This window comes from Vanacampus margaritifer, chromosome 17 (assembly GCF_051991255.1).
Source record: "Vanacampus margaritifer isolate UIUO_Vmar chromosome 17, RoL_Vmar_1.0, whole genome shotgun sequence".
Classification (NCBI taxonomy): domain Eukaryota; kingdom Metazoa; phylum Chordata; class Actinopteri; order Syngnathiformes; family Syngnathidae; genus Vanacampus; species Vanacampus margaritifer.
Window position 1 is genome coordinate 11,287,397 of NC_135448.1, and position 26,027 is coordinate 11,313,423.

The following is a 26,027-nucleotide window of genomic DNA, read 5'->3' on the forward strand; positions in this document are numbered from 1 at the left end:
CCCGGGATTAGTCCATCAAATAATTGCGTGACACAACCGGATGTGGTCGATTTGCAAAGTGTTTGCCTTGACAGTTCCAGTTTCAATGTTAAAACGAACGAATCATGACGCAATTCCTAAGCACCGGACAAAAATGCAATGAGGCGTGGTAATTCAAAATGAATCCAACCATTCAGTGAGCATCTAAAGCACACAAGTCCCAAAAAAGATTGGGGGGTGGGGTTGCGGAGACACGTGATATGCATTTGCATTAACAAAACATATTTTTCATTTTTACTTTGAATTTAGCACACAAAACAGTCAATTGACATGTTATTTTATTAAATATATACGCACACAAAATGTATATATATAACAAAATTTTTAAAAGGCAGTTAAATCAAGCTACATCGTTTTGTGCATACTTTATGAAATACACTTTACAATGACTATTAAAGCTCACCAGTGCAGCAAAGGTACTTTTTTGTGTGCCTCTTTTCAACTTTGAAACAAGCAGGCACTTTATTTTCTTTAATTACGAATGATTGCCAGCCTTGCTGCTTTATTTCATACCGACATTCCCTGAAATGTTTCAGATTAAAAGTGTGCGCCTCCATCTCAGCTCAACAAAAACTTTATCAACTGTTAAGTTCAGTGATTCCCAACCACTGTGTCAAAAATGATTTGATTGCACAATTCATTGTCATTGACAGTAAAATTAGTGAAATATTCATTATTACTTCTGGGAGGTTTGGCAGTGAATGGGTTGGTCAGAAAATATTTACTCATTCCAAATATATATATATTTTCATCTACATGCATCTATGCCAGTACACTGTACATGTTTTTAAATGTAAAGATAAAGGTTGGGGAAACACTGGTTTACTCTAAAGTGGATGGCAAAAACAAAAAAAAACAAAAGAGAAACATTCATAGAAATATTATGGTTCAAGTCGAGAACATGCATCTCGGTAAAGTGCTAAAGCATTCCCCTGTTGTTCAACCACTGCAGCAAATTATTAAAAACAACGGCCCCAAAATTATTGATTTAAAATCTGGCACGTTATTGCAGGAGTGATACACAAAACTAGAAAGGCAACACAACATAGACACAAACGTCATGTATTATTATTACACATAGTTTACTTTGAAGCTTGCATTGAAAGTGTTCGTTTTGCTTATTAGCGTACCCCCCTTCAGTCTACATGTTTCCCATCTTTGGCCACTGATTGAAAACATTGGTTTGGTCCACACTATGTGCTGTAGTGGGTAACGTAGTAGTCATGCACGTACATCAGCACGGCGACCGGTTGGCCGATAATGAGCGACATCCACACAGCCGCGTTGCCATAGATGCCGTTCAGGAAGCGACCCACGAACCAAGCCAGTGGAACCTGGTGAAAAAAACGGAGTGGTAAAATATTGAAATGAAGAAAAGCGCGTTTTTTTTGCCATCAGAATAGCAGCATGTAAACAGTCTCTCAGATGATTGATTTTATGTCTGCAAAAAAAAGGTAGTTCAACAAAGTATAATTGCTTTTAATTCTTAAAACGATTTTAAGGAGTTCTTTTTAACTCTGTTGCTAACCAAAATAGCAGAACGAACCAAGGCACAAAGTCTTGGATGAATTCATGAGCCAAGTCTTACTAAATGGAAGCCTACCTTTTTCTATCAAGAAAAAAAAAAATTAACAAGGTCTGACTGTTATGGATTTTTTTTTTGGGCCTATGCCAATTCCAATATTTGATCATTGATTAATCGGCCGATTAATTAGGAAATATATATAAATAACTACTGTTAAAAAAAAAAGAAGTAAAAATTGTCTGGCGGATTAATCCGTCAAGCCCTAGTATTATCTGCGTGCATAAATGGAAATTAAAGAGTTAACTTCCAATCCCATTTGAACTCTGTTGCTAACCAAAACAGCAGCAGATTAAAAAAAAAAGTTTTATCTATTTCTCTGCATAAATTCTTTTTTAAATTCAGTTTTCTACTTTCAATTGACATCAAACGTATTAATAACAGAATAAAACTAATAGACCTCCACATCTGCATCTGAGCAAATAAACACAATTGCTGCCATTTAGTCTCACCTGAGCCATCATGCCCATAAAGGCCCAAAGTCGGAACATCTTCAGAGGGACGCTGACCAAATACTGAGGAGCACAACCCAATCAAAAAGAGTTAATGAGAACAATGAAACTCAAAAACTTGGAAGGTTTTTGCCGATTACCTCATGGAAGAACGCGGATAGCAGGAAGACGGCGCTTTGGGCCACCAGCTTGTTGACGCCTCTCCTCAACATCGGCTTGTAAAAATGTCTGCAAAATGGAGACTGTCAGATGATTTGGCAGGCGTTCCGAATGATGTGTCCGCTCACCTCAGGCACCACTTGTGAACCGGGATGTTCCAGTTGGCCCAGAAGTAGGTGACGCTCTCAGAGTTCCTGCATGAAATACATTTCTGTGTATTTGCATGTATAGTACATGTTCTTAATACTTACCACCAGTCTCTGTAGAACTCCCTATCCCCAAATTGCAGCAGCTCGGCCACAAAGTTCATGGACGAGTGGAAGAACCAATAAAAAAAGATTAACCAGATCAGATGGTTGGGGACCTGAAGAGCAGAAAGCTAAGTTTTACATGATGTCCCTGAACGCATCGTGACGCTTTAACCTTGCCTGCCGCTACACACGAGACTCATGTAATCATGAGCCTGTCCTTGAACGCAACTCGTAACCCTCACCATTGACCGCGTAATCTCCGACGTGTTCCTGAACGCATCGTGTCACTCACCGCCAGCTTGAGAAGACGCTCCACCATTCGAGAGAAGTCCATTTCCTGCGCGAGACGCAATTGTCACTCGAATCGCACAAAGACTTGTTGTAGTCTGACGTGTAACTTCACTGAGCTTCCATCTCACCTGGAATGGCTTCATGGAGTTCTGTATGGTGGGAACCATCCACTAGGCGACACAAATGGATCACGTTAGCTAGTTAATTGAATTAACGGTTTTTATACGACTGCGGCAGCATTACCTGCTGTATTAACCCCACCAGCAGCTGCATGAAGAACAGCTGCAAGGAGAAGCAAACCACACATTGAACACACCCCCCCCAAAAAAAAGCCATTTGATGTATTCCGTTATTTCAAAAATCACCATTTCGAAGAGCCTCCTCAGGAGGAAGCGTTTGCGTATTCGAGGCGAGCGCGGGAAGTTGAGCTGGTAGCAAAGCGTCGGCGCAAACACAAAGTAGTACATGTCTGACGACAAAACAAGATTGAGATGACTAATCTAGTATTCATAAAAAAATCAAATAAAATAAATGTCATCACCTCTGTGGGTGAGGTTCCCAGGGTACGAGACGGTGTGCACTGCTGAGCCATTGGACTGAGCCACAGACGGACCTGGAAATCACAAAAGCAGGACATAATAGTCTTAAAATACAGTATGTAAAAAAAAAAAAAAATTAAAAAATGGAACGAGATTTGAAATGTATTAATACTCACATGAGTAGGAGCGAGTCAGTTTCTTGGCTTTGGCTTGTCTGATCTCCCGGCACCACCTGTTGGTGTCCTGGTAGGAGTACAGCTTGAGGAACAGCACCGTGTAGATGCCCAAGGAGAGAATGCCGCCCACTGACAAAAAACACAAGACACTTACTATAAATACTGCATTTGATGAAATAAACGTGTTTTGACCTACCAGGGGTAATAGAGGTGACAGTAAGGACCGTCACAGAGGGAAATATCAATAGTGACGTCAAGTTGAATATATGAAGAATTAAGCCAGTTGTTTCTGACACTGTTCCCTAGAAAACACAAAAAACAAACATATTTAAATATAATACAAATAGTACTGTAGTTAATAATAAAATATGAACCTTTAAATTTAACTTTTTATTTATAAATTTATACTCATCCGCTGCCATTGACGGCTATAGGCGTCAAAAATTAATTTTTTATTTATAATTAATTAATTTAAATTATTTCTATTAGTTTAACATATTTTCCACTTTTGTTAACAAGAGTATGAAAACATACCATTTTTTTTATTGTACATTTAGAACAGATATTACATTTGTGATTAATCATGTGATTGATTAAAATTAAAAATTTTAATTGCCTGATGCAATTTAAAAAAAAAAGGAAAGATTATTAAAAATTAGGGGCGTCAGGCGATAATTTTATTTTAATTGTAATCAATCGCATGACTTCAGTAGTTAACTCACAATTAATCACAAATTTTATATCTGTTTTAAATGTATATTTTTTCTAGGTTTTCATACTCTTGTTAACAAAAGTGGCAACAAATGTTAAACCAATAGAAATAGTTAAAATATTTTTTTTCAATGGCAGTGAATGAGTTAATATACATACAATATATAAAATGTAATAACATATATATTTTTAATTATAGTATTAACATATTAAAATTACAATAAAAAATAATGTAAAAATATAAATAAAATCACTCTTCTAATGGCAATGTATCAAAATTACTCATTCCAATAAAATTGGTTACAAATAAAAGATCACGAAACATTAAAATAAACATTCATATAATCAAAACAAATGACAAATTTAAAAATGAATAATTCTTATACTGTAGAATCATGTCATAATAAAATATAAACACAGGATCTCACCACAGCCAAACGTCTTTCTGTATACAAGGCTGCCAAAATGAACACGTTAGATGCTGGAAAAACAACAGAGGAAAGCAGAGCGAGGTTAAACAACATGTGTGAACTTTGGCAGGAATACTTTATGACTTGTTCAAAACAGCTGCAACGACTTGAGGCAGGAAGGACTACTTCAAAACTTGATCTTTGGCTTCAATCAAAATTAATTCTAAAAAAAACCCACATAAAAATAAGAAATGCCACTATTGTAAAATGTTTTTCATGATAAAATAACACTCCACGGTATTGCACCTTATAAAACAATACAGTAAATATAAAGTAAAATTTACATTGTAATCCTCCTGCTCGGTGCACCGTGGCCACAAGGGGGCACTATAATACAGACATTCAATATACGGCTTTGGGCATTCAAGTGATTTGATTAATTATTTGGTGTATGCTTAATTTTATTTCTAAATAATAAATACTATCTGCTCCTTGTTGTCACCACCATTTAGAGATCGTAACTCAAAATTTTGCTTGCAATTCAAAGGCGCTTAAAAAAATAAAAGGCAGAAAATGATCACAAATATAAATAACAAAATTTTTTATTTCAAATTTTAAAAATGACTTAAATTGCTAATGTAAAATAAAATACAAATTTGAAACTATAAGTTACAAATACAAACAATAAAAATAATACCAAAATTAAAACTAAATGACAGATTAACAAAACAAATTAATTGATTACTCATTAAAAAAAAATAACTACAGCATTAAGATAAATAAAAGAATGTAAATCAAATCAAATTCTAAATTAAAAATAAAACCAAATGAAACGATGAATTAGCATACCAATGATGAGGCAAGCGGCTGGCCAGCTGTAGGGGTCTTTCAAGAAGAGTGACACCACCTGTATGGGGTCTACCAGGATGCCATATCTAAAGCAGACAGACAGCAACAGTTTGGGTTCAGACTAATTGCTGGCAACAAATGTGGGGGAAAAAAATGTATCAGCGTACACGCACTTTATTAGATTCTCCAGGAAAAGGCGTGCATTACTCAGCACCTGAGAGACAAAAACATATTTTTACAGTTTATATTCATGTTGGTTGCAAAGTGATCACAATCAGCCATAATGGAGGGGGCGGGTGTTTATTGTTGTCTTGCTCAATAAAAAGGTCGAGGTGCGGCGGAGTGAGTGCTCTTGACAACATCTGATAAATGTTTATGGCGGCACTCGTTTCTGAGGAATAAGGACTGAGCTTTGAGATAAAAAAAAATTAAAAAACGAGGCATGAGTGTGCCTCTTTAGATTTTCAAACACGCTTACTTCATCAAGCTGATGCAACTGTTGCTCCTCAACTGTCTGACTTATGCTTTAGTAACCTTTAGCCAGGACTGCAACGGGTCATTGTGGTGTAACCTCTAAGAGGGCAAGTGGCATGCTTTACAAATAATTCTTGAAAATGGCTGCCGTTCATAAGACAAAAATCTACTTTTAGACCAGTCTCTTACAAAACATTCAACCATGGTCTGCCGGTTCTTTTTATAGACCGAGAGTGTTTTATTTTAAGATCAATGATGCCTGTCAAGACGCGGGATCAAAACACAATTTTAGTCTTATTTTACAATAGCGAACTTGTCTTTACGTTTGTATGATGTATTACTTGCGTTTATTAATGGCATCAATTTGAGCATTGAATACAATAATTACATCATGTGGGGAAATATTATACTATACTTACCAGCATGACAACACACCAGTTGAGGATTCCTCTGTAGTTACTGAAGCCACTAGCAGAGCTCAGAAGAGACTCCTGTTGGACATGGCAGCTGTGTATATATATTTTGGAGAAAAAAAAAATATGACCGAATATTACAAATGCAGCAAACGGAAATTTGGTGGGCTAATGAGGAGTGAGCTAAATTTGGTGTTCAGGGGCCACACATGATACTATAAAAAGTACTTAAAAAACGTGCATATATGAATCAATTTCATCATAAAACAAACTGCTAAAGCAAAATGCAGTTTTGATCATGTAAATTCTTAGTCAAATGGTTGAAGAATGAAGTCGTTGGTATGTGGCCCCTAAATGTTGAAATTGAGTGTGACAAATCACAGAAGTACAAAAATGCAATTTTGCAACAACTGAGCAAGTTTGTGCTTGCCTGTGAATGACATGTAATTTTTGTTTTTGTTGTTGCTGTTATTAACTAATAAGTCACCGCAAAATATTTCGCAATGAAACAGGATTGTGGTAAAACATTGCCATTCGAGTTGTTATAAAGATGCACCAATTGCATTATTAAATGGAGCATTTGTAGGTTAATTTTGGACTTTTGACCAGAGTTCACCTGGGGTTTTGTTTTCAGCACTATGGCGGTTGCACACCTGTCTCTGCTACATTCAGGTACTTCTGTATTTTCCTGAACTCCCGTTAATTTACATAATTAAAAACTATAGATATGTATTGAATGAAAATGCAGCTACACAGTATGTGTAGCAAATTGAAAGAGCGGTCAGTCAGGTGGAATGTTTGTTTAGTAGCTTACTTTTGTTGAGAAGTGCATTATGTGGAAATCCAGTAGAGGAATTTACGATCGTAAAGGTGTGTCCTTAAAGGTTACCTGAGTCCCTCGCTGATTTCGTCCACTGGACTTTCCGGCTTGTTGTGTTTATCAGTGGGCCGTTGACTCGGTTCTCTGTCCGTCTTTCCGTTGTTATGAAGACTCCTGGCCGTCTCATCCTTCTTACCGGGACACGCCGGTGGTTTGTCGCCGCCGTGCCACTTGCCCCCGTTGGCTTGTTGCTTGACGCCGCCAGAAATAGTCGTCCTCCTCTGGCGGGCTCCGGGCCCTTTCATCTCTGTTCGATCGCTCATCCCGCTCACGCAGCATTCACCTGACAGGACATGTCGGCCCGCCGCTGTCCTTCGCTTGTCAGTGGCCCCCGCAGGACACGCGTGACGCGGTTACAAGCGCAAAAGTAGTGTCCGTGTGGAAGCTCGGGGGCGGTGTTTCATACCTACGCTATCAAGATCATGGGGCAATTAGCTGATGGGTTGCCAGATTTCACTTATCCTCCTCCCCACGGAGCCTGCTATCTTCGGGGTGACGTCCCCCTTCTTTCACTGCTCGGTCACCGAATTAGTAGTCAACATAATGTACAGTACAACTATTTGACACTTAAATCGTAAACGTTGCTAATTTAGCAAGCAAAAGGCTTTTCTTCCCGTTGACCTGTATGCCATTATCAGTATGACCACTCGGTGGCAGTAGATCCTAAAACAATGTGGCAAAAATAACTCGGCGCTAATGCGTTTGTTGGATAAATGGCACTAAAATACCTTTATAGGTGTTCTTAAAAGAATCGTATTGTACTTGAAATTAGCAGGATATATTTTTAAAAAGTAAAGGATTAAAAAATTACCCCCCAAAAAATAATGTTATTCACGTTCCACAAAAAAACTACAAACAAGTTTGCTTGACGAGCACGAGCTGCTTATCAGCCAATCACCTTCGACATTTTAGTCACGGGTTCATTTTGACCAATGGTTAGCGCACCTGTTTAGTTCAAGCTACGTTGTCTCACAAGAGACACACATATTTGAAGTTGAGTTGGAAGATGTTATAAATGTTTTTATTTAGCTATTAATTTCGCTTCTGTGTGCCTATGACACAACGTGGATTCGTTTTCTTTTAAAAGGGGATGAAAAAGCTCAAGAGAAAGAAATTAAACGGGGCTAATGTACCTGTCACAAGCGGTAAGTCGAGTACCTGATAGCAAGCAAGGAATAAAGATAGTTTGGATACATTAATTAGCAAGATTTGAATAACGATAGTTTGGACACATTAAATTTAGCTTATTTTCTCAACGACTCAAGTTAGGCTTGAATTATACTTACAATAAATTCATGCCCGTAAGAGTTGCCTGCGTGGCAGTATGACATAAACAGATGGATGAGTTGTATCACTCAAAATTGATTTTACATAATTATAATAATAAAATTGCAAGAGGCTCTTTCAACAAACAGTGCAATCATGCTCAAAAATAAAATTCACACCAATTGAATGCTTTGCTACATGCAATTATGCTACTGATAAGCAGCATGTGCTTGGTTAGGCACCACCTAGTGCAATAAATAAGGGGAGTGAAAACATAACGAGATAAAAGGACTAGTAGGGGGATTTGCACAGTACTAATAAACACCTCTTGTATCTTACTGTTCCGGTTACAGAATTGGACTGTGGGAGGAAGCAGAAGTCGACTGAGATCCACCAGGCGTTAAACAGGTAGAATATTATGGCATTGTAGTTAATTTCTCTAGACATATGGCACAAAGCTACAAATTTCTTCACAGTTTAAGTGCAAGTTAAACTTTAAAACACGCACACAAGGTAATTAGCCATCAATTTAGTGGTGTAATGACAGACTTTTACTTGTTTTAAGAACAAGTATGTGATGGGCTTTCTACAAAAAAAAAATCCAATATTGTACTGTAGAGCACTTTACACTTGCACCCACCCAATTGTTTTCATACAAGCTATATGTACACTTCATTGAACAGTGATCCGGTGGACATTGAGACCCTGAGGAGGGCTGCGGCCAGTAACGGAGGACTGCTTTCCAATGAACTTCGCAGGAAAGTGTGGCCCAAGCTTCTCAACATCAACGTATATGATCTTCCATATAAACCTGGTTAGCGACAAACAGATGTACAGCATAGTACTTTTTAAATAAATATGATGTATAATCCAGGATTTTTTTGTAGGAAAAGATGGACGGGAGAACCACAAGGATTACAACCAGGTGGTCCTGGATGTCAAGAGATCCATGAAGCGCTTTCCAAAAGGTCCTTTTGCTTTACCGTTTTTACACGTTCAAAATAGTGCAGTAGACGTCATTCGTTTTCTCTCGCAGGTATGCCGTCTGCGGAGCGAGCTGTTCTACAGGAGCAGCTCGTGGATATCATCCTGGAGGTTCTGAGGTGCAACCCGCAGCTCAACTACTACCAAGGCTACCACGACGTGGCCGTCACGCTGCTGCTTGTTGTTGGCGAGCGTATGGCTATCGCCATGTTGCATACATTATCCAAATATCATCTCAGGTAGCATACAGTACGCACTTTTAACATTACTTAACTTTTGACTTTTTTTTCTTTTAAACCAAGAAAATATTCAAAAGTCAGTGATAAATATGGGTAAAATGGGTACAAAAAATAATAAAATATTGAAAAAAAAAGGGGGGGAAATGAAAAAAATATTGAAAAAAATAAATCTGCAAATAGGTGGATGCATGGGTGCTTGATAACTATTTTTCTTGTAATATTACAACTTTATTCTCCCTTAAAATAATGGCGGTGTGCTGTCATTACATCTAGATGGCAGCAATATCTAAGGCGTGGAGTTTCTTTGGCAGGAGTTAGGTTGGAGGGAAACAGAAAATAGTGTGATACGTTCATATCAATACACTTCACTTTCTTGGGAAGCACTACACTCTGGGCTAATTTGAGCAAAAAATAAATAAATTGTGAACTGAGGCCCCACTGCATTAACATTCATTTCTCTTTGCAGGGACTTCATGGATCCAACAATGGACAGCACTAAGCATATTTTAAACTACCTGATGCCTATATTGGAAGAAGTGGACAAAGAACTGCATGACTTCATGGTCAGGTACAAGTCCATCTAATCAGTTATCTGTAGCATTTGTTTGGTAGCATTTTGTGAAGTTTAACCAAGTAAGACCAAAACATTTATGTATAATACATATGATATTGTTGATTGTAGTGCAGATTACTTTATTGCTTTTTTTTTTTTTTTTTTAAATACATGGGAAAGAGGACGATAGGCGGTGGGGGGGATATCACAATTTATTTTTCAGTTCTTCAGCCCTATATGAAAGACAATGCTTCACTTAGTGATTTTGATGTTTTTTTAGAGCGGAGGTGGGAACCATATTTGCCTTGTCCTGGCTCATCACGTGGTATGGACACGTCCTGTCTGAGTTCAAACTCACGTTGAGACTCTACGACTTCTTCTTGGCCTCACACCCCATGATGCCCATCTACCTCGCTGCTACCGTAAGCAAACTTCAGCTCCGGCCTTCAAACGTCATCCTTTCCAATGCAATTTGAATATGATCTGTCTTTCCGCCAGATCGTGCTGCACAGAAAGCAGGAGGTGAAGCAGACGGAATGCGACATGGCCATGGTGCACCACCTCCTCTCGCGCATCCCACAAGAACTCCCGTATGAACTCCTAATCAGCCAGTCTCAAGAACTGTTCCACTGCTACCCTCCTGCCATGCTGGCTTCGCGGGCGGCGCTGCAGTCTCGTAAAAGGTTAGGAGCACCCCTACTAACTAACCATAGAATTTCATACAGAGATCCCGCCAGAAGTGACCAAATAATTTTCAATCTTTACATTTCTTTGTTTCTCCAGCTTGTCCATAAGCACCTTTAAGGCCTTTCAGCTTTCGACACTCCACCAAAGACCGGATTCTGTTCTCCAACGTCTCACCAAAGCTCAGGCCTCTGACACTTTGAGACAAGGTAAGGAAAACCAGGTTCTCAGGGACCCCATATAATGATTTTTCCCATCGGCAGTGTTTAACTAATTTAGATATCAAAAATGTTTTTGTGTACGCTTTTGTTCCATTTCATGTGACAGTTCACTCAAGCTTAACTCTGTTTTGATAAGAGTGGAGGAAAAATAATCACATCTTTACTCTTCTACCTCTCTACTCCCGGTGTTGTAATATTCCCCGAACCCTCCTCAAAACCCCCAAAATGCAGCATGAAACCCCTCCCCTCGTCATCCTCCTCTTCTTCACCCTTGTTCTGTGCTCGCCGTAGCTCGCCACTCAGGCCTGGACGTGGCTTTGCCCCAGGACGCGAGCCAGCGATGGGGGAAGGGGAGCAGGATGGTGAAGATGGCGGTGTGGGGGCTGTCTGCCACGCTGGGGGCGGCCGTTTTCGCTGTGGCCCAGACGGCCATGGAGTGGGCGCCCGACGCGTTGCTGCAGCTCTTCTGATGGGCTTCTTTCTCATCCTCACTGCAAGGACTCGAACCTTGTATCTGAGGAGGAGGTAGCTCACTGGGACAAGGTTTGAAGTACTGCTTGGCCATTACTCTACCCTTTAAGCTTTTTTGGTTGTGTGGGTGATTTATATATATCTTTTTGTTTGTGTGCTTGTGGGAATATCTCGAAACCAAAAAGTGCCCCTGACCAAATAACAGAAAACATTTTAAGAGCTGAAAGCTTCTCAATATGGATGGAGAGCGCAAATGAGAAAAGTGGGGTGCACAATTCATTGTTACAGGCTACACAAGTATAATAATCGACTTTTTGCGTGTATTTGTAGGTTTTTCGATTTTCAAACTGTTGAAGTGCACACCCCACACCTGCTGAATAAATCCAGGAAGCGCTTACATTCATGAATTATTAAAGCAATGTTTTGCCCAAACAGAACATTTGCTTACTCTATAGCCTAATCCTAATCGAACAGTAACATTATTACATTTTTTAATGTATTTATTAATCTTAAAACGTAGCCTGTCGGACGAGCGTACAAGAGTATAATCGTTTTAAACCCGAAAATAGAATATTAATAATACAGAAGTGTGTGTTAGCATTGTAGCGATTTCCCCAGCAATGTCTGCACCTTGTACCAACGTCTTAAGACTCTGAAATATTCATCAGCTTTTACTAGCACGCGCCTGCTGCATCTGTGAGTGCACGTTCGCACAGCACAGCCTTGGCCACCCTCTGCTCGGCCCTTTGGTCAGGCTAAATGTTGCCTAATAATGTACATACCAGTTTGTGTGAAGGAGTTGTCGATTTTCATGCGCCCATGATGAACAAGGGCCAGTTGCATGCTTTGATGGTAGGTGCCTTGCACCCTTACACATCAAGATGACATTTCTGCTCATGTAAAAACATGCTACTTGTAGTTTCACTTGTTGCTAACCTGACTTTCAAACTGTTGACACTGACTGTCACAACTAATCAAGAAGCCGACATTAGGACTAAAATTGCTAAAGCTAAAAATAATGAGAGCAACAACATGCTTTTTAATGTATTTTACTTAAAGGACAGTGTGTCGAATTTAGTGCCTTCCAGTGGTGAACTAATAGAACGCTATGATCTAAGTTTATAGTGCGTGCATTTTGAAGCATGTGCATTACGGTGCCTCAGAGAGACCACACTTCGCAAGACTAAAAAATAAATTTGTTTGTTTGTTTGGGCATCCATAGTAGAAAAATGGCGGCGAAACATGCGACGCAACCTATGTAATAAATCAGCGATTACTAGACCTACGATTAAAGGGAATGTTTACGTTTTTTCTACATCTTGCATGCTCCACCAATGCCCAGATGAGTACAAAGAGCCCTGACTGTTTTACTCTTACTACACCTTTCAACTTTTATCTTCCCTTTATAGTAGAGTATGCGCACCCTTCACACTCCACAGTTTCTTTGGGGAGGGGAGGGGCGGAGTTTTTCTGACCTCATTTGAAGTCATCTCTTCGTTTGTCAACTGTGGCTGTCGCTTTAACACCGTGCACGTACTTGCACGCGCACCATGAACGAGCTTGACACAATGCTGCAGTTACGCATTGGGCCAGAGGTGGCAGTCGCGAGTTAAAAAAAAGTGACAATCCTTTAAATGAAAAAAAATGTAACGATGTGAGACAACATTTACAACTTCTTCATAAAAAGAAAAGGCGTTGTTTAAAGGAGTGTAAATGGGCTCTGGGCGGCAGCGCGGGTTCGCGTCCCACCTGGAGATGACATTATGTAGTATGTGTGTGCGTGTATAAACATAAAAAAAAAAAAAAAGGGAGTGTAATAGCGCAAGCACGGACCTTCTGCTGCGTGATGACTGTTTTGATTTTGGATTCCTCGCCGGCTCGCTTTCTGATTGGCTGCACGTCACTGTCAACCGGCTGCAGGGTGGTTTGTCCTCGGGGAACACCGCACACGGAGCGAAGTCGGGCCAAAACAATCCAACATGTTGAATATCCCCGATTTCAAATCGGAGGTCCTTCCGAGCGTTGATATCGGGATGCGCCATGTGTGGTGTCATCCTTGCGATTATCGGGAGGCGAAATTCGGGGCCGAAATCGGGCCGATTCCCCTGCCGTGTGAACCAGGCTTTAGCTGATTGTTAGCTATTCACTATTCCACTTCAACCCTGCACTTCAGATTTTGCTAGCGTGCATTTTCAGCTGTCAATGACTATCAAAACAAATCAAGACAAGACAAGATGGTTAGCTACATATTGTTGCACTTAAGTTCTGTAGAAGTGGCTAGTGTGCGTTTTGTGGATTCTGACTGCTAGTGGCAACAAAAAAAAAAAAAAAGAAGAAAAAAAGCTCTCAACAATGTACTGGGATGCGTGCCAAAGTCCTGGCGGTGTCGCTAACCTGCCATTCAAAAAAACAAATCAAAACAGCAGTGGAGACGGATTGCGAATGTTAAAAACAAAGCGGGAGGGAGTCTCCACTACCATTAAAGGTTGGTGTGACCTCCTTCAGGGTTGCTGAGCTTGAGTAATTAACAGTCCCGTCAGTCAGTCACTCAATTAGCTAGTTCGTTAGTTGGCCGCCTTTCTGTAGTAGAAAGCTTATAGAGACTTTTATTGTTAATCACTTTAATTAGGCGCTCGATAAATCAGCGCCTCGTTGGCCAGTTTCTGTTTTTATGTTTGCGTCTGTGCTCTTCATGCAATCGTTTTTAATTCCAGCAGCTTGGCTTTTTGTTGTATGTTGCCATTATGCACGAAATTGTTATTATTATTAACGAAAATGAAACCCAAATAAAACATTTATGGTGCACATAAAGTATTTGAAAATTTGGACAAACCTTAGACTGTTAAAATATATTCATTACGTCAACATGCTTTAAACAAGTGTTTTATCGAAGGAAAACTACAATGAATATTTAAATATTTATTATCACAGCGCTATCCAATGACTGTATTCCAAAGGAATGATGTTAACTTATGAAATTGAGCTGGTGACCTTGTGTAAAGCGGTGAATAAATAATGATTGATGGTATTTCTTGTTTTCTGTCTTCTATTTATAAAAAAAAACAAAAAAAAAAACGTTTAGGCTGTGTTCAATTCTTGACAAAATCTAAAATGACCCATCAATGATTTCGTAGAAATGAACCAGAAAAAAATGGCAGGGATATTACATTAATTCAGTAGGATTTAGTCGGCGGCTGTCAAAACAAATCAAAACATTTGAACTCTGTTCTCTGACTGCTAATGCTAAAAACAACGCTAACACCAAAGCCAGCGTCTGTTTTGCTTTGCGTTTGCAATTAAATGGTGCGTAAATCCAGATGTTGTCAAGTGGCATCCACTGAAAATAGAGGTCATATATTTGTGTGGGGGGTTGTGCACCCCCTGGCGAGAGACACTCGTGCACACGCAAACACACACACACTTTTGTCACAACATTGCTCACTCTTGGTGCCCTAAAAGGCACGCAATATTTCTCGCTTTACCTTTGACTCTGGTTACCTTCCAAATCTGCAAGCGCGTGTGTTGCATGTGTGTGTGTTTAGGTGCATGCGTGCCCTCGCCAGGGACGACCGCTGCTCCAGGGATCTGCCTGTTTACATACTGTAAGGATTTTTTTTTTTTTGGGCTCTCTCATGACAAACTCACACGACAAACTGTGCCATTAATAAGAGCACCTCGACTCGAATCCGTTCCACTCACTGATAGACTTTGTGTAAAGGACTTAGTAGGATTTTATACGAAAAGTCATGCTGAAAAATTGCTCCACAATAACAGTATGCTTGAATTTTGTCAAAATATATAATGCAGTGAAAATACCAACAAGAACTTACTATGATGTATAAAAAGTTTAGGAATAAATCAGAAATAAATTAAAAGGTAGTAAGATTGTAGGAGTGAAATGACTCTGGCTAAAAAAAAAAAGAAAACGAAAAATCCTGCGCCCGAGTCCTCATGTCGTCCTCCCTTGCCTTACAAGTCCTCCTCCCCCCACTCAGCCCTTCACTCTGTCATGGATCAGAGAACATGTCGCAAAGTGCTTCGCAGGCAACACGTGTGCGCTGCACCCCTGCATACTGATGATGCGTCTCCACTCGCCACTGCTTCTTCCTGCCTGTACTCCGAATGAGAATTGAGTGGAAAGTGTACACAACGTTAAGCATTGCAACCTCAAATTACTATTAACCTGACTTGTATATATATATTTTTTGGGGGGGGGGGGGGTCTGTTTACTGGAAAATAAACATAAAACAGACAAACACAAATTTATGCTACCTTAATGCTAACACACAATGCAAATGCCACTAACAGACTATTAATTAAAACTAGCATTGATGTTGCAGCATCATAACCCTTAAATGGGGATACCCCCCCCCCCCCCCAAAAAAAAAGCGAAATGGTGAATTAGGTGAAAAATATGCGGCAGTCCACTGTAGTGACTAACATATTCTTCAGTCAAAGACAGATACTGTATTCCTGCAACTTACTGAGCATTCTTGACCGTCCTCTTCATGTATAGTATTTGTTTATTATACTGCCCCCGGTGGCCAAAATGTATAAACCAGGAGCAACACACTGCCTATTGAAATGGTATGTTGTGCAAACAGTAAAATGATTTACATTCTATTCATTATTTCTGTATGTTTTTATAAAAAACAATACTATTTACAATAGAATTTTTTTTAATTTTTTTGAGGGGGCTAGAATGAATTAATGGTATTTATAAGATTATTTCAGATGAACTATACCATAATTGTCGGTTCATCCTCGTGAAATGGAATATGCATCATTTGGTTCATTTTAAATTAAACCATTTTAAGAGTATGTTTAATTAAAAATATCTTGAGTCTCTATGGCAACACACAAATGTAAGAAAAGTATCAGCAAGAAGAAGATAAAATCCGTAAATGCTCCAATAGAGACATCAACACCAGCCTTCCAAAAAAGATGCTCCCTTAATTGGTGTTCAGATCTGTCAAGGCGCTCTCGCGAGTCGTGGCCCAAATTAAACTAAAACTGTTTGGAACATCTGTGCAGCAGGTGTGATCTTTGCGAGCGAAACTTTTCCATTTCCACCTTTTCAGCGTCAAGTGCAGCTAAAGGAAGTGTCGTATTGTGAATCTCTGATAACCCCCGGGCCTCATTAGGCTGAAAGCAGGGCCCGGCCATACAGTTCTGTGAATACCTTTTCAGGATTTCTGCACATGCTTTTAGTGTGTGTCGATGCGGAGTCCTCTTGGGCTTTCCACACGTGACCTCTCGTCTTCTTGGCCTGCCTGGGGTGTCACGCTGGGTCCAACCTCAGGCCAGACCTCACCTCGTATCCATGGACACCAGAGGAATTGGTATTTACTCCAATCAGATGATTTCTTGTCTTTTCACACAGTCGTCCAACTGTCGAATATTCATCTTTTCGGCAAATCTGACTGCTCTGATCCATTTTTCTTTTCAAGCCCTATAAATCTCTCCCAAAGTGAACAAAACACATCCTATTAAATTCTTGACAGTAATTTCACTTAATTTATTTTGTACAACATCCTACTAAATTATTATCAGTAGTTTCCCTTAATTACTTTTTATAAAATCGTACCATTTTTTTGTGCTTTCACTTATTACTTTGGTACAAAATCCTACTGCATTCTTGTCTTTAATTTCACTTATTTTGGTACAAAATCCTACTAAATTCTTATCGGTAATTTCACTTAATTTTGTACAAAAGCCAACTTTTTTTTGTGATTCCACTTAGTTACTTTTATACGAAATCCTACTGAATTCTTATCAGTAATTTCAATTAATTATTTTGGTACAAAATCCTACTAAATTATTGTTTACTTTGTTTGAAATGCTATTTGTACATTTTGAGTTCTACAAATTTGTTCTTATTTTTGTATAAAATTCTACTAAATTCTAGTGATTAATTAACTTGCAATAATACTAGTATAAAATCCAAATAAAAAAATTATAATAATTACAATGTATCACATAATCTAACTAAATGATTTTGAATAACCACTACATTACTCTTTGGTACAAAACTACAGTACTTTGTTTTGAGTAATTTACACTGTTTTGTAGTTGTTGTTTTTGACTGCCAGACGTTTTCAGAAACGGGATGTCGCCAGTGCCAGCTGATTTAAGCATTTTGACTGATCTTTCAAGGTCCACAGAAAATTATGTGTTTGGACTATGGAAACACACGTACTACCAAATGAAAGATTGGACTCTCATCTTTCATCAGAAAAAAAAGTTTGTTTCTACCTTATTCCGTTTTTCAGTAATCAACAATAGAAAATGGTTAGTGTCACCTCTGTTTTGAAACAAACGTCTTTTAACGTCTTTGGCACTCCTCCATAGGATTTTACTAAACGTTATTTAACGTTTTTGGCAGTCAAAGAGTTAAGTAATTTCCATACAATAATTTTTGTGCAAAATCCCTCAAATAGTTTTTTGTGTTCACAACGCATTCGTTTTTCTACACAATTCGACATGTTTTTCTTGTAATTACACTAAATTATGTATTAAAAAAAAAAATCCTACAAAATGTGTTTGAGATTTTCCTGCAATCTTTTAGCACATAGTCTTACTAAATTCTTGTAATAACACAATTACAAAATCCTTCTAACTTATTTTTGAGTAATTGCACTGCATTGCGTTTTTGTCTTCACCCTTGAATATTTACTCTTTCTTACATTTTGCAGAGAATTTTGCAAAAGTGATAAATTACACTGACTGCAATATTTTTTAAATCCAAAATCCTACTACTTTTTCCCCCTGACTGATTCATGTGAAAACAAGATCATGGAAAGTGCATCAGTCCTATTCTTTTTTTTTTTTTTTTTTTGCATCAGACCTAAAATAGCCAAACTGCTTTCGTCCCGCCGCCATATTTGCTTCCGACGCTGACTGATTTCACAGTCTGTTAAAGTTTCCCCGACATCGTGATGATGTCCTGTTAATCTTTTCAGCCTCGCTGTCAGCACTTCGCTCATCTGCCGTCCACTAATACGCCAACCACGCCAACCGGAGATGGCTCGTTCATATTTTTCATATTATCATCTTCAGTCGGATCCATCCGTGTCATTTTTTTTTTCTTTTTCTACAGCGGGAGAACACATCAATCTGTCTTAAATCGCACGCGGTCCGGCTCATGTCCTTCATTTGCAAACGCGTGGCACAAAAAAAAAAAAAGTCAAATGTCAACAAGCGTTGAGTCGTGTTTGCATGTGTGTGAGAAATGTGAATTTGTGGGTAAATGTCAAGAAGTTGGCAGTCTAATGGCCGCCGGCCCTGACAAATGATCCATAAAAGCGCCATTTAATTACAACCAGAATGGACTCGCTGCTCACTTATATGTTTGTCACCTTGTCTGTTATCGCGGGGATTTTGTAGGATTTCTTGCAAAGAGTCATACATTGTAATTGGTTGCATTTTGGAGGTTGGAAAAAAAACTGTTTTCAGAATGATCAGGTCTAACTTTTGTTGTCATTTTACATACATTTGAATGAACGTGCCATTTCCTTCAGTAAGTATCTTGATATATTTCAAAGTGGAACAATTCTTTTAAATCAGAAACAATTTTCCGGTTCAAAACGGTTTTGTTACACGCCTAGTATTGGTACAAGTCTTACTCAATTTTGTACTTTTACTGCATTACATTTTGTATAAAATCCTACTAGATTTATGTTAGTATTTCATTGCTTTACTTTTTGTTCATAACCTACAAATTTAATTTCACTTTGTTATTTTAGTACAAATCCTACTAAATTATTCATCTTTTCAGTGCATTACTTTTTTACAAATCCGAAAATCTTGTTAAATTAATGCAAAAATATTTTCACAGCATTATTTTGCACAAAAATCTTGTATTTACACTAATTTCCGGTTCATAGAAAATCTTGACAAAAATGGCACTTCCGTTGATTAAGTCCATTAAAACAATCTATTCTTAAAGCACTTGATGCATCAAAAATCAAAATATGTTGTATTTATGTCAGAATATCTCATTTTAGCACAATCAACAATCTAATGCTGTTAAGTAAGCACCTTTTTGTACGTCATCCAAATACCGGTAAATCCGTGTTATAAATTGCACTACATTACTACTAAATTATTCTTTTCATATTAACAATTTCCTTCTAAATTCTCTGATTAATGTTTTTTTCAAGGATGAAACAACTTTTTTGTCATCTTCAGCTTCAACATGGCATCAGTTAAACTGAAGTAGTTGAGAAAAAGAAAATTGACAAAAATGTACAGTGTTATTTAATATTAGTGATTAAAATCTAGTTCTCTTTTTTTTATTACCTTATCTTTCTTGATACCTAGTGCTTTTTTTTTGTTGCAGTTTGCGTGTGATCAAATGCATTGCTCTTCCTCATTTGTAATACTTGGATCCATATACCAGTTGTTTGATGTATGCATGTTGTATCTACAGGGAATTTAGCAATCCACACAAATTGAAAGCCTTTCCTCGCATGGCACAGATTTCCCAAAAGTGCTTAGTTTGCATGAGGTTTTCCTTGTGAGCACGTTCCATCTGTACAGGCAGCAAAGATGAGAGACTCCGCTAAAACTTTAAAAAACGAGCTTCACACATCATTAAGAGATCAGATGGCCGAGCGTGGCGGAAGCGCCGCCGGACACGGGAGACGTCGTGTGAGTGGAAATTCATCAAAAGGTTCACGTTTTGGCAAAGGGTTTTAAAGGTAGTCAAAGAACCAGAGTGATCAAGGAAAGGCATGTTGTCCTTTACGAGGTCTGCGGGGACTGTGGAAGCTCCTCCAAAACTTTCATGCCTTCATAAGAGTGCAAAATAAATTAAAAGCTGTGACCAGAAATCCACCGAAATGCTCCGCCATTTGTCTTTTTTTTTGGCTTTTCTAATCTTAGTATATGTTCAAATTTGCTAGCAATCAGACTTATATTATATTATATTATATTCACTAAAATCTCCGCTTCAAACAGAAATGGCTTCCGGTGTGTTTTCTGTCACGAATCCTTGACTTTTTTGTGTGTCTAACTCATTTTATTGCTAGCCGTTGGTGTCAACCATAAAACATCTGCAATCACAACTTGGAAAAACGCAGTCTAGTCATCGTTAACAGGATTGTGTGCACGGCCGCCGATTATGATACGAACGTTTCAGCGTTTTGATTACGCTGTCACAACTTGCAAATGTGATACCGCTCAGAATCCTATTTTCAATCTGGGTACAATCAGAGCTGGGATTGACTGTCGTCTTAACGCCACGCCGCCATCTCTTAATACAGTTGACAACTAACATAGTGGGCAAAAAATAGACGAGCTTAATTTGCCAAATCCTTCCCGCACTTGATAGTTTAGGCATCTATTTTATTCATATGGTATTCAGGGGTACACATCCTAGTTATTTTTTATTGTCATAAACTCATTCACTGCCATTGACGCCTCATTTTTAATAATCTTTTCTTTCTTTTTAAATCGAGTTAGCGAGTGAAATCACGCGATTGGTTACAATTAATTTTAATCACTTGACGCCCCTAATTTTTAAAAGTCTTTTCTTCTTTTTTGATTTAAAAAGAAAAGAAAAGATACAACAATAGATTATTAAAAATTAGGGGCGTCACGCGATTAGAATTTGTAATTGTAATTAATCGCATGACTTCACGAGTTAACTCCCGATTAATCACAAATTTTATATCTGTTCTAAATGTACAATAAAAAGAATTCTCGTGAACTCCCGATTAATCACAAATTTTATATCTGTTCTAAATGTACAATAAAAAGAATTCTAGGTTTTCATACTCTTGCTAACAAAAGTGGGAACAAATGTTAAACTAATAGAAATAGTTCAAAGGAATTTTTGACGTTTATAGCCGTCAATGGCAGTGAATGAATTTAAAAGTAAAAGAAAAGATAAAAAAATTTGGAGCATCAGGCAATTCAAATTTTAATCGTAATTAATCGCATGACTTCACTAATTAACTCACGATTAATCACAAATTGTATATCTGTTCTAAATGTACAGTAAAGAAATTCTCGGTTTTCATACTCTTGTTGACAAAAGTGGAAATAAAAAGTTAAACTAATAGAAATTGTTCAAATGAATTTTTGACGTTTATAGCCGTCAATGGCAGTGAATGAATTTAAAAGTAAAAGAAAAGATAAAAAAATTTGGAGCATCAGGCAATTCAAATTTTAATCGTAATTAATCGCATGACTTCACTAGTTAACTCACGATTAATCAAAAATTTTATATCTGTTCTAAATGTACAGTAAAGAAATTCTCGGTTTTCATACTCTTGTTGACAAAAGTGGAAAAAAAAAGTTAAACTAATAGAAATTGTTCAAATGAATTTTTGACGTCAATAGCCATCAATGGCAGTGAATGAGTTAAGATTAAGAGGGCGCTTTTGGAAAAATGTCCGTAGAACCAAAAAGATTTGTGTAGCTCAATGTAACGATCTGAAACTGCTCTCAAACAAATAACAATGCTAAGCATTACCTTTGAAAAGACAAGAGTTTGCACAAAAGTGAGCGTTAAATTATATTTAAAAGGTAGCATGAAAGTCATTACAGCACGATTGAGGTACGTGATGTCCTTCGAAGGCCGGATCACATCACAAAGTAGTCATTCGTTTGTGCTTGTTTGTTGTGTTGTTTACCTGCTTTATAAGCGCTTTGAAAATCGATACACATGTTGCAGTACGTTGGAATACTCCTGCTTGCCAGCCCTCGCGATTCCTTGTGTGTTGTGAAGAATGCAGGTCAATCTGTAGAGCATAATGACTATTGATTGTGTATGTAGAGCTACACAAAAGAGGGCGTTTAAAGTATTCAGATAAGAAATACTGTAATGTTTTTCTCTTTCACGCTACGCTGAGCTTTTTTTGTACTGTAACTGTTGTCTGGAAAGAAAAAGATTCCAAGCCTGAAAAAAGTGTTTTGTTTGGTGACGCATGCTTAGAAGTTGCTGCCTGGTTCATCACTTAAACAATGAATGCCTTCCTCAAATAAGTTCTTTACATTAAAAATATATATTTTTAAAAAGCTGTAATTGTCATTAATTAAGCATCTAATGTTCACTTTTGGACATTAAGGAGGTCGCTCCACACCGTGTTAAAAATTAACTTCTGTCCCTCGAATGCATACTGTAATTAACTCAGTTCACTCTTAGTCATTTAACTCATTCACTGCCATTGACGGGTATAGACGTCAAAAATTCATTTAAACTATTTCTAGTAGTTTAACATTTTTTTCCACTTAAAAAATCAAATGTATGAAAACCTAGAAAAAACATATTGTACATTTAGAACAGATATAAAATTTGTGATTAATCGTGAGTTAACTATTGAAGTCATGCGATGAATTACAATTTAAAAAAAATTAATCGCCTTACGCGATTTAACTTCTTTTTTTTTAATTATGGGTGTCAGGCGATACATTTTTTTTAATCATAATTAATCACATGACTTCACTAGTTAATTTTTGATTAATTACATATTTTATATCTGTTCTAAATGTATAATAAAACAATTCTAGGTTTTCATACTCTTGTTAACAAAAGTGGGAAAAAAATGTTAAACTAATAGAAATAGCTCAAATAAATTTTTGACGTCTATAGCAAAAAACAAATCTTTCAGACAGATACAAATGTGGAGACTTGGTACACGTTATACAGGTGTTAGTGTGATTGCTCCACAGTGTTGTGTGCATTTATGTTAAGCAAAGGCAAGTTCATGGGAACTCTTGCCAACCAAAACAGCAGCACCTACTGAGTAATCGGTCTCCCAGAATCAAAGTATGGCATCGTTGTGTTTAACTTAAAGATGATCTTGATCTTAAAGAGAATTTGTGTGGCAGTGGTCGCTCCACAATATTGTGTTCCCGGAGAGCTCTATAACTTATTAGTTGATTTCAAACTCCAATTCCTCTAGACGGAGATTATAATATACGAGTAATTAAAATAAAATAAAAGTGTTTAAATAGTGAGTGATAAATCCAACAGCAAGTGCCCGAGTGGAAAAAACTGGACTGGGAGCGAGAGAGTCGCGCTTATCTCAGCGGCCAGGCTTCTGCAAGGTCACTCGGCAGCCTCAAGAAGATGCTGCCACTTTCTGGAATGACTCTGCGAAAAACAATCAGCGCTGCAGCCCGAATGTAAAAGCTTGTGCTTGCAAAAAAAAAAAAAATGATGGGGGAACATTAAAATGCTAAAGTCTTTACAATGCACCCCTGCCGATTTGCGTCTCGCTTTTCTTCGCCTACTATTTGGAGAAAGGAAAGTACAGAGGGACAGAAGTTTTTTAAAAAAAAAAAGGAAAAGTTCTGAGGTTCGTGGTTCGAATCCCAGCCTTGCAACGGAGTAATGGAATTAAATTGCGACCACTTGAAAGTGGCTTTGGATCTTCACCCAGCCCGACTTTTTTTGTCCACAAACAATAAAACCTCACTTTCTCATCTGTTCCACTTAACACCTCTCTGACAGGTTGTTATGTTTTTAGAGACAGCTTTTTGGTACAGCTCGAGCTTGGATCTTATTAAGATGAGGTTGCGGATGCATCTAATTACAGCAAGTGTCTCACGGGTCGGTTCCCGCCAGCTTGCGGGTGCCAACAACTTTCATCTTCAACATATGGAATAAGTCCTCGGACCCAATTACTCTATGCTCAACTTTTCACTCAAGTGTCTTCCAGCTGTTCACTGAAGCTTAGTGCAGTTTTTTTTTTTTGTGTGTGAGTTACTACTAATAAATATTTCACAAATTCTATCCGTTACTTACTCTTGCCAACTTTTGGACAAATCTCATTAAGATTCTAAGCATTATCTGTAGTTATTTTCACTCAGATAATTCAACACTGCGTTGCGTTAACCTTGGCGTGTTGCTGTGGTCACTCCGCAACGTTGTGTCGTTGGGTAAAATCGGCGCGAATCAGTGTTGCTGACGCTGTTGAATTCACGTGGTAAAGTGTAGCGGGATCAATTACACGGCTAGATGCTCCCAATTAGACGAGGCCGATCAATGTCAGCCAAGATTACTTGCCTAATCTCACACACACACACACACACACACACACACACACACACTGACACGCGCGCACACAACACTGCATAGATGATTTGATAATTAAATCAATCTTAACAACTAGAGCTGCACTAATGAAGCTCTGATCAGATGAAATTCATCTGTGTGTGTGCGTGTCTGTCTTTGTGTTGTTGAATTTAATTGGCGATTTTCGATGCGCCAGCACCCTTAGCCACCGGACAATGGCCCATAAAAGCTATTTTAGCATATGATGACAATTTAACAATAGATAAGTTTGAACCACTAGAAGAAAAATAAGCCTTCAAGAGGAAATTTTCTTTACAATAATCTGTTCTGTACGCCCCCAGTCCAAATTCGACCTGTTTTTTAGCAATCTTTCAAGCGGCCATTTTGCTACTTGCTGTCGACAGAAAGTGACATCCTAGTTGCTTAGGTAACGACCAATCACGGCTCATCTGTTTTCTGAGTTTGGCCATGTGACATGCGCAAGCTGAGCAACTGTGATGTCATTTTCAGTCGACAGCAAGTGACAAAATGGCCGCCCCCTAAGATGGATAAAAACGGGTGGATTTTTGCTCCTTTATTCATATTCCACAAAATGAATGTTAATCAGAATACCATGTTTAGACTAGTGGGGCCACATAGAACATATAATTGAAAATAAATTTGTATTCCTTTCCCTTTAAATGTCACACAACTTCATTTCAGCTAGCATTGAAGCACTATAGTTGCTAATTTCACTGTCATCATAGTTGGAGATTAGAGTCAGTAGTCATGTGACTGACCAATATTTTGGTTAATCAACCCCACACCTCCACACCGCCGCCAATTTTGCCGCTTCTGTGGCATTTACGCTTTAGCAAAAGAGTCGTTATCTATCGGCTACTGCTATGTTAGCCTGCCATGCTAGCTGCCGCAAAGTATGCCTGTCGCTTTTCAGAGGTGGTGGAAAGTAGTGAAGTACAAATACTTCATTACTGTATTGTACTGAGCTAGGTTATTCATAGAAGAGGTACCACAAAAAAAAAAGAAGTTTAAATGGCTATGTAAAGTATGAACGGAGTAAGCTACATTGTTAGCCTTGTATTTTTTTGGGCGACTACTGTATGCTATTATGCCCAGCACTGCATTAGAAATAAAAATAGTCACGTATTAAAATACAGTACTAAATTTTCCTTACTGCGTGTGCTCTTCGAGTACTAGTGACAGTTTGATTAAGCCGGCAGAGATGAAGCGACTGCGTTGCCCGGCCAAGCTTAAACTCAGCAGGGTGCCGGCATATAAATGTGTGTGTGAGAGATTTAATTGCTAATCATCTACGTGTGGTTTTGCTTTCTTACGCTGTTCGGCAAGACGAGAGAA

The 26,027-nt window shown here is 38.2% G+C and overlaps 2 protein-coding genes across 3 annotated transcripts; one reads left to right on the plus strand and one right to left on the minus strand.

Moving 5' to 3' along the window:
* Nucleotides 1-299: 299 nt before the first annotated feature.
* Nucleotides 300-7,853, minus strand: dgat1a (diacylglycerol O-acyltransferase 1a). Its single transcript, XM_077548589.1, has 17 exons — nt 7,236-7,853; nt 6,353-6,440; nt 5,633-5,673; nt 5,460-5,545; nt 4,629-4,681; nt 3,686-3,791; nt 3,490-3,618; nt 3,316-3,387; nt 3,140-3,243; nt 3,018-3,056; nt 2,903-2,944; nt 2,776-2,820; nt 2,484-2,596; nt 2,361-2,426; nt 2,214-2,301; nt 2,074-2,136; nt 300-1,373 (listed from the first exon to the last, which is right to left on the minus strand). Exons 1-17 carry the CDS (start codon nt 7,487-7,489, stop codon nt 1,233-1,235), a joined length of 1,530 nt encoding a protein of 509 aa, XP_077404715.1. The 5' UTR covers nt 7,490-7,853; the 3' UTR covers nt 300-1,232.
* On the plus strand, nt 7,544-14,672 carry LOC144037255 (TBC1 domain family member 20). 2 transcript variants are annotated; one of them, XM_077548590.1, is made up of 10 exons: nt 7,544-8,371; nt 8,846-8,900; nt 9,176-9,306; nt 9,380-9,460; nt 9,529-9,715; nt 10,182-10,283; nt 10,549-10,690; nt 10,767-10,951; nt 11,052-11,161; nt 11,465-14,672. In XM_077548590.1, the coding sequence occupies exons 1-10, from the start codon at nt 8,317-8,319 to the stop codon at nt 11,641-11,643; spliced, it is 1,227 nt and encodes a 408-aa protein (XP_077404716.1). In that variant the 5' UTR covers nt 7,544-8,316; the 3' UTR covers nt 11,644-14,672. The 2 variants fall into 2 exon arrangements, with proteins under 2 accessions (XP_077404716.1, XP_077404717.1); XM_077548591.1 differs by having other exon boundaries at nt 11,405-11,507.
* The last annotated feature ends 11,355 nt before the right edge of the window (nt 14,673-26,027 follow it).

What these genes read in the sequence shown, in the direction of transcription:
- dgat1a (XM_077548589.1), bottom strand. Translation starts at nt 7,489, where the DNA reads ATGAGCGATCGAACAGAGATGAAAGGGCCCGGAGCCCGCCAGAGGAGG. An exon ending in CAGAAAGACGTTTGGCTGTG is followed by an intron (nt 3,792 to 4,628) that starts GTGAGATCCTGT and finishes TGTGTTTTCTAG; the next exon opens with GGAACAGTGTCAGAAACAAC. An exon ending in GTTCACAAGTGGTGCCTGAG is followed by an intron (nt 2,302 to 2,360) that starts GTGAGCGGACAC and finishes TCCATTTTGCAG; the next exon opens with ACATTTTTACAAGCCGATGT.
- LOC144037255 (XM_077548590.1), top strand. Translation starts at nt 8,317, where the DNA reads ATGAAAAAGCTCAAGAGAAAGAAATTAAACGGGGCTAATGTACCTGTC. An exon ending in TGATCTTCCATATAAACCTG is followed by an intron (nt 9,307 to 9,379) that starts GTTAGCGACAAA and finishes ATTTTTTTGTAG; the next exon opens with GAAAAGATGGACGGGAGAAC. An exon ending in CCATCTACCTCGCTGCTACC is followed by an intron (nt 10,691 to 10,766) that starts GTAAGCAAACTT and finishes TCTTTCCGCCAG; the next exon opens with ATCGTGCTGCACAGAAAGCA.